The sequence below is a fragment of the Vigna unguiculata genome, chromosome 5 (genome assembly GCF_037176805.1).
Source record: "Vigna unguiculata cultivar grain cowpea cultivar isolate G323 ecotype 2 chromosome 5, ASM3717680v1, whole genome shotgun sequence".
NCBI lineage: Eukaryota > Viridiplantae > Streptophyta > Magnoliopsida > Fabales > Fabaceae > Vigna > Vigna unguiculata.
In genome coordinates this window covers 49,416,165-49,433,100 of record NC_140796.1, presented here as the reverse complement: position 1 = coordinate 49,433,100, position 16,936 = coordinate 49,416,165, and the positions used below count along the sequence as shown (strand labels likewise).

At 31.9% G+C, this 16,936-nt stretch overlaps 2 protein-coding genes across 11 annotated transcripts; both read right to left on the bottom strand.

The window, feature by feature from the left end:
• Window positions 1–2,756: 2,756 nt before the first annotated feature.
• LOC114185374 (Core-2/I-branching beta-1,6-N-acetylglucosaminyltransferase family protein) lies at window positions 2,757–6,113 on the bottom strand. Of its 2 annotated transcripts, none has more exons than XM_028073064.2 (2): window positions 4,507–6,113; window positions 2,757–3,509 (listed from the first exon to the last, which is right to left on the bottom strand). In XM_028073064.2, exon 1 carries the CDS (start codon window positions 5,624–5,626, stop codon window positions 4,520–4,522), a length of 1,107 nt encoding a protein of 368 aa, XP_027928865.1. In that variant the 5' UTR covers window positions 5,627–6,113; the 3' UTR covers window positions 2,757–3,509; window positions 4,507–4,519. The 2 variants fall into 2 exon arrangements, with proteins under 2 accessions (XP_027928865.1, XP_027928864.1); XM_028073063.2 differs by having other exon boundaries at window positions 2,757–3,506; window positions 4,507–6,104.
• A 3,262-nt stretch (window positions 6,114–9,375) lies between these two features.
• On the bottom strand, window positions 9,376–15,807 carry IQD5 (IQ-domain 5). 9 transcript variants are annotated; one of them, XM_085674003.1, is made up of 8 exons: window positions 15,593–15,804; window positions 15,370–15,490; window positions 14,260–14,377; window positions 13,204–13,440; window positions 12,550–12,777; window positions 11,702–11,815; window positions 10,636–11,125; window positions 9,376–9,941 (listed from the first exon to the last, which is right to left on the bottom strand). In XM_085674003.1, exons 3-8 carry the CDS (start codon window positions 14,341–14,343, stop codon window positions 9,799–9,801), a joined length of 1,296 nt encoding a protein of 431 aa, XP_085530129.1. In that variant the 5' UTR covers window positions 14,344–14,377; window positions 15,370–15,490; window positions 15,593–15,804; the 3' UTR covers window positions 9,376–9,798. The 9 variants fall into 9 exon arrangements, with proteins under 9 accessions (XP_085530129.1, XP_027929111.1, XP_027929112.1 ...); XM_028073310.2 differs by lacking the exon at window positions 15,370–15,490 and having other exon boundaries at window positions 13,204–13,437; window positions 15,551–15,807; XM_028073311.2 differs by lacking the exon at window positions 15,370–15,490 and having other exon boundaries at window positions 13,204–13,437; window positions 15,593–15,807.
• Window positions 15,808–16,936: the final 1,129 nt, after the last annotated feature.

Sequence of the window (16,936 nt, the reverse complement as noted above, 5' to 3'; positions counted from 1 at the left end):
TCAAGAAACACATGGGGAAAAGAAAAAAACATGAGAAACCAATAAATTTTTAAATGTTTATAAATATTATCTTTCACTAAATTGTTATATTTGATTAATATATTGTATTTAAATATTATTGTGTAATGTAATGGATAATTAATTATAATTTATTACTATTTAAATTGAGTTGAGTGTATATGTATCAATGAAAATCTATTATGGTATGATTGTGATACATGTGTGTGATGAATACCATAATTGTGATACATGTGTGTGATGAACATATATATTTTCAGGAAAGAAATGTTATGTTAGGATTTTAAGTTGTATATTAAAATTGGGATTACAAAAGAAATGATCCAGACTCTTTTGATATTAGACTCGTATAGGAGAGAATATCATATCGTGAGAATCGAAAGAAACCTAATATGTAGTGTGAAAAAAATTGTGTCTAGTGGGTCATAGAAATTCACCATCATGTATGAATGAAATATGTTCTTATTATATAGTTTTGATGTAATGACACCATATAGAATGTAATATAACAATTATAGATCTCATAGTCTAATATAATGTATATATCTTTCAAAAGTATAGTCAAATATTTACGATATTGATGTTTGTGATTTATGAGAGAGATAGGTGGTTTATTGGACTGAGAGTCAGATATTTAATTCTAATAGATGCCTCGCAAATTTATAAAACCTGTATCCATGAAAATATATGGATAAGATTATGTGATTTGTACACAAAATTTATTATAAGAATTAATATATATATATATATATATATATATTTATAATATAAGATTTTAAAATATTAAATTATCTGTTTTATGTATTTGTGTATTACTTGTCAACCAGTTGAAAAAGAATAAATATTTTATGTTTTTATTTTCCTTCTCTTGATGTTATGTAAATAAAGTATTATAGACCCAGATAAAACGAAAGAGTATCTTAAAAACATCTCAATAATGATTAGATCCAATCGTACAAAAACTATGGGACACATGTTTTCCGAGTTAGAATTTGTAAAGCATATCTACTGGCCGAAAGTTGAGGTCAGGTTTCTCCAAGACATTTTTCTAACAATAATTTACTCATTAATTTTTTTTCTTTATCTGTAGTCTAAACACTTAACTCTTAACTCATCTTAAATTAGACGTGTTATGGATGGAAAATATTCAATTTTTTTCTAAATGCAAATCGATTATTTACACTATTTTATTGAACGGTAGTAATATATATTTTAATACACGTTTTTAAGTAAAATAAATTCATACCAAGTGTACTAAATAATGTGAATATTTTATATTAATGTGTTATTGTTAAGAATCGTTTTTCAATAATTGAAAATTGTCAAAACTACGAAAAAGCAGAATTGTCAACTGTCAAAAGGACTAATGATTAAATGCACAATTGTGGATTGTTTGCTTCTGTTTCCAGGATTCTGTTTCCAGGATGATGAAGATCACATGTGCATCTGACAGAACAGAACCATACATTTCTTTGAGCACAAGATAAGTAGCCAAATACTACAAAAAGGTAAGAGACTATTCTTTAAACCCACTTTTAATCTAGGTTTAAATATATTTTTCTCTTTATTTTCTATTTTTGTAATGTTTGTTACGAATAATTTTTATTTTGACAAAATATTTAAAATGGTATTTTTACCTAATATTTAAAATGGTCCTCATTTTTACAATTCGTATTTTATTTGATCATTTTTTATTTCGTCGTTTAAATCAGTAACGGAACCATCTCTACAGCACATATAACACACTCCAATGCAATATAATATAAACAGTGTCACCTATACAACCTATAAGGTGCTCTGTTACCAACTTAAACGGTGTAACATAAAAAGACCAAATAAAATACGAATTACGAAAATGAGAATCATTTTAAACATTCAATAAAAATGAGAATCATTTTAAACATTTTGTCAATGAGAATCATCCGCAATCAACACTACGAAAATGAAGACGAAAAAGGTATTTAAACCTTTAATCTATTATTACAATCTAATGTTAAAAAGAAATCCTAAGCAACCCGTCCAACTAATCTGAGTTCCTTTTCCTTGAGCTAGCATAGCCCTACCAACTCTTTAATTTAGATGTAAACAACATTGAATAATGGTTCATTTTTCAACCATAATTTGGTGGTAAGCTAACAACTTACCTAACTTCCTCTTTGATGCTATTATGGTCCCTCCCCTATCAACAAACAACTTAGAAGAGCATAAGCTGATTAAAGTAATCCATTATTATAAAATGAAAAAGTGTTTCTTGCTTTTTATATGAAAGTTACAGTTATAAAACGCTGCTGTTGGTTCAATCATATTATATGCTCACAGATTAACTAACACCGACATCCAAAAATAACAAAATAACTTACTATGTTTTTGTCAGGTTTCAGAATGAGGTTAAAATTTAAAAGGAAATCCCAGTGAATTTACAGAGATACAAACTAGAAGTTGATCCAAACGTGTCTTGATAACTCAGAAAAATGGAAGCCAACTGTCTCTACGTGAGGCGTGGTCCCCCACACATCAGAAGTATGCGACTTTCCTGTCCTCTGGGGTCCATTTTTTATTGAGAAAGAGAAAAGAACCAGCCAGCACCGACAAGTTTCAATTTTGTCGCTATTATAGAAGCCACTTATGCATAATCTATGAGAACATGATCATCAACAATATAATAATATATGAATTTGAACAGTTCATAACTATTAACAATTATTATACTGCCACCGACTCCTCCCATGAATAAAATGTTTAAATGAACTAAGTCCAATCTAGATAAAGCATAGACAAGTATTACAACAGAGCAAGAAACTGATCCCGTGACTGCTTCACACAAATTCTAAAAGAATATTTATTTCTTTTTCTTTCATGAATTTATGTAGGGGAATGAAAGTAAAGCAACTATATGACACTTTCCACAGAAGGGCACAAAAAGCAAATGAAAGAGGTCAAACGGAATGAAAAAACAGGGCGGTGGAAATAGCAAGGTTCCAAATTTCCAAAGGATCGAATCGAGAATGGAGAAGCAAGCAATTGGCCAAATGTGGACAGTTTTTTTTTTCCTGTTATAATTGCAGTCACTGTTGCCTCACGTTTAGGCAACGGCTTTTCTTTTTTTTTCTTTTGAAAAGTAGTAACACTGTAGAGCTTTTAAACAATGTTTTACACAACTCTATGTACAAAACCGACCCACAAAAGGAAAAACTACCTACATGATTTTCTATGACAAATTCGCAATTACTTGAGCACTTGCACCATACTAAATACACTTGACTAGGGCACCCGCCATTCTTTTTCAACTCACGCAGGTGTTTACCTGTTTCTTTGATCTTTCTATTTTGATTTGATTCCCTCATTTGTGCAGTCCCAAGACTCGTAATTTGAAAGCACAGGGTATATAGGATGTGGGCTTTACGTGCCTCTTCAAACTATACACCACCATCAATTCATAGCCAAAGTAATATGATCTTTTCATAAATCTCTTCATTGACCTTTCCCACCTGCTAGAATAAAATTTGGTGAAACAAGATTATCACGACAGAAAAAACAAACGAAGAAATTAATAAAAAAAGTCTACCCACAATACCCTCGACAAGCCTCCGTATTTTGTGCATGACAAACCAAATTACTGAGAAAAAAGAGAATCCAACATGCCGATTAGAATCTAGGAAATGCCTACATAACACTGTAGATTAGATTCACCCTCGTTTTCATGTATTAACTCGTGCGAATGTGAATTAGGTAGAAAAACTTATGCATTACCTATGAATTAAGTGTACACATTCACAACCAGATCCAAATTCACAACAATGCAAAAGATAAGGAGTCCCTATCCTTACTAAACGCGGCAACTAACTACTCTAGCACCACCATGATTTTGACATTCAGAAGACAATAAGTAGACATCATAAACCTTTTTCGCATCACAAAGTAGTAAGGGTATGAACACCGCAAATGCCAAAAGCAAAATACACTCCATAAAGAGCGAGAGAATCACATTCCCTATACAAGCACTGATGAACCTATACACATATGTTGCTTGAAAAGCAACTTGAGGAGGTCCCTCCAAAATTTACATCAGTGCCTCACTTTTATTCCACCTATGGACTAAACATGTTCAGATTTCAGTTGAGAGATAACAAAGTTACTTTTACTATCAAAACAACAAATTTTTCTTCCTTCATTTTGTGCATTGAAAATTCAAAAAAAGTAATTCTCAACTTTAAACCCCTAGAAATATCATCATGCAGCATTTTGATGCTGCAAACGTAAGAAAAGCACATAACACAAGCATCAAACCCAGATTCCAATATATAAAGCTGAAGATGGAAACAGCCACCCTCCGGCAACAAATATCCAATCATTTTGACTGTAATACCACAGACAAACCCCAACTCAATGTATCTATGGCTTAAGTGCAGATAACTCTGATAAATCACAAGAACTAAAATAAACTAAAATAACAGAAGAAAAGGAAAAAAAATAAATAAATAAACGCACCGTGCTTGAAATTTCAATCCCTGAAGATGACAGATTTGGCAATGCGCATCAAGGGTTCCAAGCAATCCGGGGTGAATTTCCTGGCGAATAGGTAAGACTCAGAATTATTGGACTGGCGGAGCCGGAGAATGAGTTCCGAAGAGACTTCCGGCGGCCGGTAAGTATAGGGGTGACCGTTGACGGTGCCGGTCCAATTAACTTTGGTGAGCGTGTATTTGGTGCAGCCATCAGGATCTGCCATGGACAAGAGCGTGGGAAAGTAATGCTCCTCGGGGTAGCATTCGTCGTCGCGGTAGCAGGGGATCTTGAATTTCCTCCAGAGGGTTCTGTCCTTGACGACGAGGAGAGCGTGGCGGCGCGTGAGGGCGAAGAACTGGGAGCCGACGCGGAACTGTTCGAAGGGGACTTCGGGCATCATGGCGTAGCGGCCGCGGGAGGTGTAGCGTTTCCAGAGCTTGGGAGCGTGGGAGAGGATTTCGATGAAAGATTTGTACTTGAGGCGGATACCGATGCGGGAGGATTCAGGATCGGAGGAGTCGAAGGTGGGGGAGAGGAGGAGGGAGCGGTAGGTGTAGGTGAAGGAGTGGAGAGGGACGCAGTGCTGGGAGAGGAGGGCGAAGTAGGCGTTGGCGGGGTCGTCGAGGAGGGCAGTGGCGAGGAGGCGGCGCGTGGCGGAGATGAGGGTGGGGGAGGCGCGGAAGGTGCGTTTGGAGGGGATGAATTTGTCGGCGAAGAGCGGGGAGAGGGGGCGCGTGATGTTGACGGAGGGGTCGGCGTGGATGTAGATGTTGAAGAGGTTGGATGGGGTGTCGCGGAAGTAGAGGTCCCAGAGGGGTGAGAAGTGGAGATCGGTGTTTGTGAGGAAAAGGAAGGCTATTTTGAGAGAGGGGTTTTTGGATGAGAGGTGGAAGAATTTGGAGGGGTTGGTGGCGGAGGCGGTGGTGGCGCGGGAATTTGCGAGGGTGATGGCGCGGTTGAAGAGGGTGATGTCATCGAGTTCGTCGGAGGGAGAAATTGGCAGAGAGTGGGGTTTGGGAGGGAGGATCCTCGGAGCGAGGAAGAAGAGGATTGGGAGGGAGAGGAGAAGGGAGAAGGTTAACACAAATGGGGTTGAGAACATTGAATTTGGGGCAATCCTCAATTGAGGTAAAATGCTCCACTGCAACACTCTTCCTGCCACTACTGGCCAATGCCTCTGGTCTGGAATTGTGAACGATCGATTCCTATTCCCCTCCACAACACATCAACGATCACACTAACACTCTCTACGTATCTGTGTTTCTGAGACAAAAACAAGAACAAAAACAAAAACACAAACACAAAAACACACGGGTTTTTGTTTTCTAGGGTTAGGGTTAATGTTTTTGTTGTGTCCAGAAGATGATGAAGAGGAAGAGGAGGGAAAAAAAAGGGGTTTGGGTTTGGTGGGAGGAGAAAGATTGGGTGGGTAGTGGCTACAGGAAGGGTTGAGGTTGGGACTTTTATTTTTCTGTTATCTTCTCTCACGCTCTACTGTGTAACTGCGAGGTGTGTTACGGTACCTCATGTAACTTCACACAATTCAAATTCCGCTGGAAAACAAAATCTTTCAGTTTTTTTATTTTTATTTTTTTCAAACCCTGCCAAGTTTGCATTTGTTGGCAACAATAGCAAACTAACTTGAATCAGGCGTTAGCCAAAACAATTTTGGCTAACTCGCCACCACCTTAAGATTCTATTCTTAGACAAAATCCATCCATAGAGATAAACTGTAGTACCGGAAAATTAAACTTTCTTGTTAAAAATATAATATCAACAATAAAAGATTTTATATATATTATTCATCAATATTTATTGATATTGATAATATTTTGTTATTATTTACGTTTATAAACCAGAATCTTTAAAAGCCTTATATGACCGATGCTTTGTTAATATATTATAACATTTTATGTTAAATATTATAGATATAGTTATATAACTATTGATAAAACAAATTGTAATTATTAAAATAAAAAATATTATAGGTAATATTATGTAAATATTTATTTTATTACGAGTAACTATATAAATTTGAAAAAGTAGCTATTAAAATAAAAAAAGTGTGAATTACTTTCTATAATGAATAGTGATTTAAATTTAAAAAAGTAGTAATTAAAATAATAAAATTTAAAAGTAGCTTTCTGATGATAAATAATTAAGTAAATTTTAAAAATTTTAAAAGTAGTAATTAAGAATATAAAATTGAAAAAAAAAAAACATTAAATATGTGTATCTCTTCTTATATAGTTACCTATTATTAGTAGTAATATTATTATTGAGGGTTATTTTTTATTAGTAGTATTATTATTATTACAAATTTAAACATCAATATTATTTTTATTTTATATGGAATTAAATGTTAGTATTTAATATTGAGGAGCGTAATTGTCATTATTATTAATATTAATAAATATTATTATTATTATTTAATTATTATTATTATTATGATTAGTATTATTATTTTAATTTATATGAGTATTGATATTAGTAAATTAGTATTAGTAGCAATTTGCTATTATTATTATTATTATTATTATTATTAATAAACACATACTATTATGTACACATCTTTTAAGTATTTATAATATTATATTAATACGTAAGAATATTAGAATTTGATTGTGAGCAAGATGAGTTATACATTGTGCACCATTAATTATAGGCCCGTAATAGTTATTTTTCAAATTTAATTCATTTGGTACATAAATGAAAATAGTATATATACAGAGAAAACCAAAACACGGGTATTATATAAAATAATAAATTTATTTATAAAAAAATATTTTTTTATTATAACAAATTATTTAAATTTTAAATATAGAAATTAAAAAGATAAATTAAAAAGACATAAGAGGATACACAAGAAGTGTATATAATTATAGAGCGATAGATAAAATAAATTTTAGTTATTAAAATAAAAAATATATTATAAGTAACTAGCTTACATGTAGACATGTCACACATGTGTACGAATTTTTTAAATATACGTGATTTTTTAAATATATGTGATATTATATTAGTAAGTGATAATAATTTATTGTTATTAAGTTATAATATATAAAATAAAAATTACATTTATTAAAAATGAAGTGAAATATATAAAAAAATGAGAGAATCATCGTTGATAAATAAAGAAAAAGAGAATAATAGATTTATTGTTTTGTTGTTTATTTATCTTTACATTTGAATAATTATTTCAATTCAAAAAAATTGTTACTAAAATTAGTAAAATAATAAAACTGAAAAAATATTTTTTTTATTTTAAATAATTATTTAAGTTTAAAATATAACAAGTAAGAGGATAAAATTGAAAAAAATAAAAAGAGACAAAAAATGTTTATCTCTTTATATATGTAGTTATATTATTATTACTATTATTATTATTTTTATCACTACGCGATATTATTTTAGTGTTATTATTATTATTGTTGTTATTATAGTTAAACACACATTTTATATTTATTTATTAGGGAATCATATCTCAATTAATTACACTTTTTATTTGTTTTGTTGTTCATTTTATTTTTATATCTATGTAATTATTTGAATTAAAAAAATAGTTACTAAAATTATTAAAATGATAAAATGGACAAATAATTTTTATTATGAATAATTATTTTAATTTAACAAATAATAATTAAGAGGATAAAATTATATAAACAAAAAAAGACACAACAAATGTACATCTCTTTATATATATATATATATATATATATATATATATATATATATATATAGTTATTGTATTATTATTATTTTTATCACTACAAGATATTATTATAATGGTATTATTATTATAGTTAGACACACATCTTAAATTAATTTACTACTGAATCGTATTTCATAATTATATATTATTATAGTTGACATTAACCTTAGTGTTAACATTAATATTAATATTTATAGCATAAATATTATTATTGGTATCATTATTATTTTTATTATTATTATTACTATTCATAATGGTGTTATTATTATAAGTGTTTTTTTTTTAATTATAAAAAATATTGTTATACTAAATACTTTTGCTAAATAGAGTTTTAATCTTTTAAAAATTTTAAAATTTAAAATTTATATTAATATCATTATTAGTATTTTAAATGGTTAAATAAATATAATAACAATTATATTATTATTCTAAAAAAAATAAAAATAAAAAACAAAAAATAAATGTTCGCACGGATCATAGACTATTATAATTATTTTGTAAAATCAATTACCTATATTATATTGAGATATCAACTCTATTTATTATATTTAAATCTAAAATTATTATTGCATTACTTAGATTTATTATTTCATTACTTTAATAACAACATTTACAACAATATAAATTAATTTTTATAATATTTCATTACATAATATTTTCACTATTTTATTATTTTAATATACAAAATAAAACAAAATACGCCGGGTCAATATACTAGTTTAAATTAAAAAATGATTAAAATATTAACACTGATAATTGAATGTGTTATTTTTTATCAATTAATTTTAAAATACAATCTAAAAAATAATAATGAGTAACATTACAAAAAATTAAACAATAAAAGTCCAAATGAAAAATATAATTATTTTAACTATTTAATAGTTTAAATAATTGAATAAAAACTAAATTAAAAATATCTAAGTTCATGAGATAAAAATTTAATTAAGTCTATTTAAAAATATGATTTTTATAATAAATATTTTCTTATAAAATTTGTAAATTATGTGAGGCTTGATAGATATAGTCATTAGAATTGATTTATATATATTCACGAACGTCATGTACCTGCTTCACCTGGATCTACTATTCATCATGATTGTCTGGAATTTAAACTATTTTAACCCAAATTTCATAACCAATTAACAAGAAATAAAATATTCGCAATATTGAGTAGGTAAAATACGCTCATCAAAGAACAAGAGGCAACAACAATACAATGCCTCAAAGAGTTATCGCACACTGAAAAGTGTACATTTTTTTATATAAATACATCATGTTATCACATACATTCTGACCACAACAAATAATCCATAAATAAAAACAAACTTTTATCAACCAGGCAAATCTTATTCCTATCACAACCCAAGCCAATCTCAACCGCAAAACCACATCACTGTCTTCAAGGATGAACAAAGAACAAAGCCCTGACCGCTTCCGATCATATGCACCCACTATATATGCACGGTATATATCAATGGAGAAAAGAGTGATTTCCCTTTTTCGAGATTCTCGAAACTACATTCACATCTTCTTATTATGATCACATCCTTTCTTCCATTTAGCTATGGATCTGATTTTGTATTCACATCCCTTCTTCCATTGAGCTTAGGCTTATCCCTACTAGACTTGTGTGTGCTTAGCGTCCCTTTCACGTTAGTAGTACTAATCGGGTGTTTGACTATTTGAGATCCTGCACCACCCCCTGCTTAGCATAGATAACAAATAATATTTATTAAAGACTGGTTCTATACTAACATAATCCAGACAACTGGATTCTCAGATTCCTTACTGGGCTTTCGACAACACTCAAATCTTAGAAATAAAGATTATTGCATAAAACTTCTAATCAAAATTGCAAATTAATTTCATAGGGGGTTTACGAAACATCAGAGAAGTTATTCCAGAGACTAACATTTTAGAATGAATAATTCAAACCATGGTGAATACAGCGGAAGGGGTTTCTATCAGTGCTGGCCAAAATTTATTTGCAAATTAAGAAATGCTAAAGTTTAGGAAAACTTCTCTACAACATTGCCATAAGGATCAACTTGACATGAAGTTATTTAGAAACCTTCTTTTAAGCCTCAACATAACTCTCCAAGTGATTGGTCATCTTTACTTGCGTAAAACCCTTAATGAAAAAAACTCGTAAAAAATAACATTGCTCTTGCAACTGTCATGCATGTTATCAATTTAATTTTAAGGCTTAGGGTCCTCTACAATAATGGCCAACCTCTCTAAATGAGTGAATGCACTTGGGTACACTTAAATTTAGTTGTCAATCTCAAACTCAAACTAGCTAAATTTAGTTCACTTAACAATTGTTCTAACCTCGTGATGCAGGTGTCAGACCCCCAGTGTACAAAAAGCAATAAAATTAACATAAATAGAATACTCACCATTGTTAGGCAGAGATAATCGTTTTTTCGCCTGCTTATCTACCTGGGATGTTCTCTCCTTTGGATTACTGTGAGATCTTGACCCAATTCTAAGTTTTGAGTTCACTTCTTCAGCAGCATTTTCAACATTACCCTTAGGAGTTAGCTTAACGGATTGTGTTTTTGATGATTCTAGCAAACCAGCAGACTTACTAGGTGAAGAATCACACTCATCAGAAATAGTGGGACCAGTTCCATGATTTGCTGGTTTTGGATGTGTGTTTGATGAGAATGGTTTCTTGTTAGCAGAGCTCAACTGAGGTGTGGTTCCACTTTTACCATCCTTAGCTTCATTTTCATGCACAGTTACCCCATCCTTCACATTAATGTCAACAAAGCGGTTCTCCCAAGGCCGGACAGCCATCCATCTTTCTAACCAATTCCAACCCCAGCTACTTTTGTCTGGTTCAAATCCAGAGGAAACTGGCTGTTGTCTTGATCCTGCCTGCCACTGCCAAGGGGAAAATTTGAAAAATCTTACACCAAGCCTGTGGACCAAAACGATGTATCAAAGGAAAATGGGAACTATAACCAACGAAAAACCACGGATCATGTGATTAAGGAAATCGTTGGACAAAAATTCTGACTTTGTTCTACTTTCACTACCATATGATATTACTATGTTAGTATGTTACACTATCAATGTCAATAATTAATAGCGACAAAACTAAGTGGCTTGATTGAATAATGTTTGAATTGGTCTAGTATTTTTTTTTTCTTTTTGGGAAAAAACAATTCCAAAGCTGTTACTACTCTTCTCTATGATTCTATATACAAACTTGTGTCAAAGGTGGACCGTTCAAAATATCTGATTGAGATGGAGTTCACAATAATAGAGTAGGATGTAGAAATTGACTTCTGATGATGTCTCCTGATGGAGAATAGCTAGAAGGGAAAACGACACCCTCCTGTGAATTACTGAAATTACAAATTTCGTATATTTCTTATCATGCAGTTTGCAGAAAAAAAAACTAATATATAATATTGACTACAGACATAATTAAAAAACATGCTATTGTAAATTCACCTGATGAGATAGAGCATATGCCATGGCTCTCTCACGTTTTGCTGCAGCCTCCTGTCTCTTCAATATCTTAGCCTGAATATCTTCAACAGATCCTACACTATCACACCATCCTTCCTATATGTAAATTTTTAAAAAGTTGAGTTATTAATCACCATTAGTAAATCACAATGTCCCTCAAACAGAAAAATTTGATAAGAAACTGCAATTTAATCACATTATATACGATACAACATGTATCAGAAGTGCAGCAGAAAAACAAGGAAATAATATTGAAAGAAGAATGGAAAATGGACGAGAGGAATGCCCTCTTGTTTACTGTTTCGAAAATACACTCTCCAGTCTCCACTTCATATCTTCTGTGGATTATTAATTTTTTACCCTTTTCCAAGTCCTATTTTTTCGTATCCTGATAAACCCATCAGAAACGTCTCAAAGAAATTAAACCGGCCTACTACATTTAACTGTTATAGGCACGTAGTTTGTACCAGTCTTAATTTAATATCCTGCTTAAGTAAAGTATGAGCCTTGTGATAATTATTGCGAATAAATTGGTAAATAAGAAACAGGAAATCATGTAGTCACAGTAAAATGGAATGACAGGTTGCTCCGAAAATACCAATGAATTGATAGATCCAAAAAGCTACATTGACCATAAATTTATTGCACTTAGATCCAAGTGATAAGTAGCAAGGAGGAAAATCAAAAAGCCATCTCAAATTTATGCCTAATTTCTTAATACCCATCCCTCAGGAAAATGGATAACAATAAAATATTAGTGAAAAATGTGAAGAACTGCACAACTAAAAAAGGGTAATGACAATTTCAGAACAATACTCCTTAGTCCTTACTTCTATTTCTCGAACTCGAGCTTCATTTGCAAGGTTTTGCTGAAGTTTCTGTTGTGATGCTTGAGTTTCCAAAGCCATGCAAACACGCCTTGCCCGAACACGAGCTTGAACCCTCACCAAAGCTTGCATACAACGGAGTGTTATTGCTGCTTGTTTTCTCACTGCATGGCCTCTTACTAGGGCCTGAAGCCTTACCACACCTTTCAAGGCTCGTAATGCTCTTCTGGCCTGATACATAAAACATAATTTTCCAGGTAGGTCAAAGCTGTTGCCATGTTGACTACAAAACTGCTGAATTTTTATTTTTAACAACTCTCAACAAATACAATAGTAAATAAAAAAAAAAAGCTAATAAAAAAAATCCAAAGTGCATCTCAAAGAAAGATCAATTAAATTCCAGAAACAACGACACCTAGTGTTAGACAAGTCACTTTTGTCAATCATAACAATATCTGATTCTTCTACGCCAAAATAATTTTAGAGAAAAACATAGATTCCTGAATTGGGGGATGGGCACAACTAAACAGCATCACATAAACACTGCCCTAAAGTCACATTGAAAAATATAATAACAATTTCAGTTTATATGATTTCTTCTAATTAAAGTTTCATTCCAAGTGATGTAAATTAAGACAAATTTAATATGAAATTTACCAAAAATCCTCGAAATGCTGTTTGAATGTGTATTGCCGCCCGTTCCTCCCTCATCTGTTGATCATGTGCAGCATCAGGTGCTTGTTGGGAAGAAGAAGACGAATAATGGGCATCAAGGTTTGCACGGACATTATCATCTCCAATAGGTGGAGTAGCTTCACAATCCAATTCGTTTGAAAGTTTACCATTATCAAATTCAACAGCTTGCCTTCGTTGATGATGTAACTTGCCAACCTTCTAACAGTTGAAAAGTTAAAAAATACACAGTTATTTAACAGTATATAATGAGTAATATTTTATTATACAGGAATGGAACCAGTAATTGAGGCCTTGGGTGGCTCTTTCAGATTTCATCTTAAATCTTATTGACATTATGTTGCCCTATAGGTATTTAAATCGCACCCCAGTAATTGAGGCAAGTCATGTGAGACTTTCCAACAAATCTCTCACATGCTAAGGCATTAACACTGGCTTGCCATCAGGTTTGGAGGATGACATATCTCCTCTAAAAACCAATTGGTATAAAGTGAAATTACGCTACAGGTATTTAAACTGCGCCCTAGTTACTGACACAGGCAATGCAAGACGTTCCAATAACTCTCTTACGTGACAGCAATAATATTGCCTTGCAATCAGATTTGGGAGATGCAGTATTCCCCCTCATCTCTAGTGAACCTGATTTTAAATTTTACAAAACTCAGTTTGTATAGTTTCCAAGAGGAATATTCCTTGAGCACATACTAATATTGAAAATATCACGAACAAAACTAGTTAATCAAGGTGAACCATGCTCTGATGAAGAATCAAAATCAACTATACTAAACACCCTCTGAGAATAACACTCACAAACACAAAAACAACACTTTCCCACTTAAGATGGAACCCAAGCAACAAAACTCTGGCTTTTCTTGTGGTAGCGTGGATCCAAAAAACTACATGGTGATACAGAACCTCAGTTAAAAGCTCCACATCTGATGGTTATTTTCGCCACCAGAATATGGAAAGGAATACTAAAACCCAGGAATACGAGTATGAAATGTTGAGAGAAAAACTTACATTTCCGTCCTTCTGAGAAGACTCTGGCTTTTCTGATTTCTTTAGACCAATCAATGCTCTAATCCATTTCCCTGATACACCCATTGCCAGTGCAAGTTTATCTCAATCTAGCACAAATCTGGAACACAAATATATGGCAAAGTCAATGCAAAAGTAGTTGAGTATTCACAATCTTAACTGGCCTATGAGCTATGGAAACAAAAAGGTAAAGACCAGCACAATGCATCAAAGTGAGCAAGCTTAACATACAAAATTTATTTAAAAATGGCAACTAATTCAAATATGTCACAGTAATATGCCTTCTCATGACTTTTATAGTCTATATTGGTTATTATGATTGGTCCAATTTCTAAGTTCATTTTCAAAATACTAGTACTTCACTGAATTGGTTATATTACATCTATAGGAAAGGAGTTTTCACTTCTAAGCAAACATAAGCAGTGGGGAAGTGAAGCCAGGAAAAAAGGATCTCGAAATCTGCCGCAACAGATTACGTGATGAAAATGCACCTTTTGAAATTACCAGTGTTTACTCGTTTATTTCTATTTTGGATTCATGACTAATACTACTTGATCAAGACATTGACCTCGTATAAATCCAAGACCATTTATAGAATGAAAAATGGTATTACATGGAATAGCTCCGTTGAAAAAGCAACATTTGATGTCATGGATGATCAGCCATAAACGGCAAATCTGAATAAAGGCCGGCCTACCAACTACAAAGCTTTGTTTTTTTCGTTGTCATATGAAGGCCCGGATAGCCAAGTGATATTAAGAAATGCAGCTTGTACCAGACTACAACGTTAGGTTTGTGTGTGCATGCTAAATTTCACTAAAAAGTGTGCTTAAATAACGCGTTAATCCGAGTGGCGAAGTCTGTGATAGTGTTTTAAACACATACACAGAGAGAAAAGTAAATAGAATTGCTTAACAACTTGCCGAAAATGTCTTTTCAACTAATGGGGAAGATGAAAGCACTTTCGAAGCATGAACTAGTGCACTAAACCTGAAGTAAAAACGACCACGAAAATTGAAAACGACAGATACTACAAAGATCGATATTCTATGGCAAACAGAGAAAATTAGATGAGCAATGATAACAAAGGACCTTGATAATTGCCCTGGATTAAAGTTTACTTGGTTGCTTGAAGAATGAATTTCGTGAGACATAAATAAATGCGAGATAGATTTGGTAACTTGGCAACAATTCGATTTAATGGCATTAAAACCTAGAATTCCAAACAAGAAAAACTCAGATCCAGAGATAGAAGCTTTGCAACACAATTCACCTAAAGTCAAGCAAGAGAGATTATCACAGAGATAAAATTCACCATCAGACCAAGAATGTGGCGAACCGTCACTGAGTCAAATGCCGAGTTCTCGTTCACACAAACTCGGTGCCTACTCAGAAGAGTTCCATGTGAAGCTCGTTCTCTATCACTCCGCAGTTATGTTCAATAGAAAATAATAATAATAAAAAGCAAAGAAGTAGATAACGAAGGTAAAACAAACGAAGAAAAAAAAAATTGTGTGCTAGAGGGAAATGCACGGTGAATGAATGTAGAATGTAATAATTATGATAATTCTAATAACAAGTAAAGAAAATGTTGGATAGTATATGCTATAATATTTTAATGATATTAAATGATAACTAATAAAGGTTTTAAAAGCAGATGGGAGGGAGCACGAGTATAGAATTCGGATTTAGTAGAATAAGTGTAGTCTAATGTGCACAGGGACGATAGCAGTACACAAAACGACGACGTCTAGCTGTCAATGGAGTGATTCACGGGAGTGTGAATGCATTATTCTTGCCTTATGTATCTTAGAGTAATTTTGTGTGGTTAATCAATAATCAATCATCGTATTATTGAGATAATGCAAATGATTGTATTTTATAGAAGTTTATACTCTGTTTGAAGATATAATTGGATTGAGAACTAATGCCAGTCTCATCTTACATATAGATAAGAAAATAGAGCAGGGTAATATTTCATAAATTTATTATCTTAATATTAAGTTAAAACTAGTCAATTATTTGTGTGGTCGAGCTCGATTCACGTGTGGTTGAGTTCCGGTGTATTGCATTTCTTTATATCACACATTAAAAAATATAAACTCATCGTCATCGTCACGTAAACTAGTTTTCTTTTAGGAATATTATATATTTATTAAGTCAAAATAGACATTTTTACATCATATCCATTATCTAATTAATATCATTCCAAAATATAAATATTTCAACTTATTTTACTCTCCTAAAACTTGCTTAATTGATTTAAAGACTGTGCATATATCATATTATCTTCATTCACGTAAGGTAAGGAGTGAAGTTAAACTCATGGTATATTAATTTTAATAAACTTTCGTGTATTTTGTTCATATTTTATTTATTTTAAGGTACATATCGTTTTACTTTTTCAATATACTTATGTTGTTTATTTGTACACTTGTCCTTGTAATTTAATTATATTTATTATAATTGTGTTATTTAATTTATAATAATTCTATTTATCATCAAACTTCCCCAAATATATTTTGTGTGAATACAGTATATTACTCTTTGCTTAATTTTGTGAACTTTTTAAAGTTTCATAATTTTTTGAACATTGAAAGTTTTATCATAAAAATTTAAAGAAAAAAAAAATGAGTTTGTCCGCAGGCCCACGGGCCCG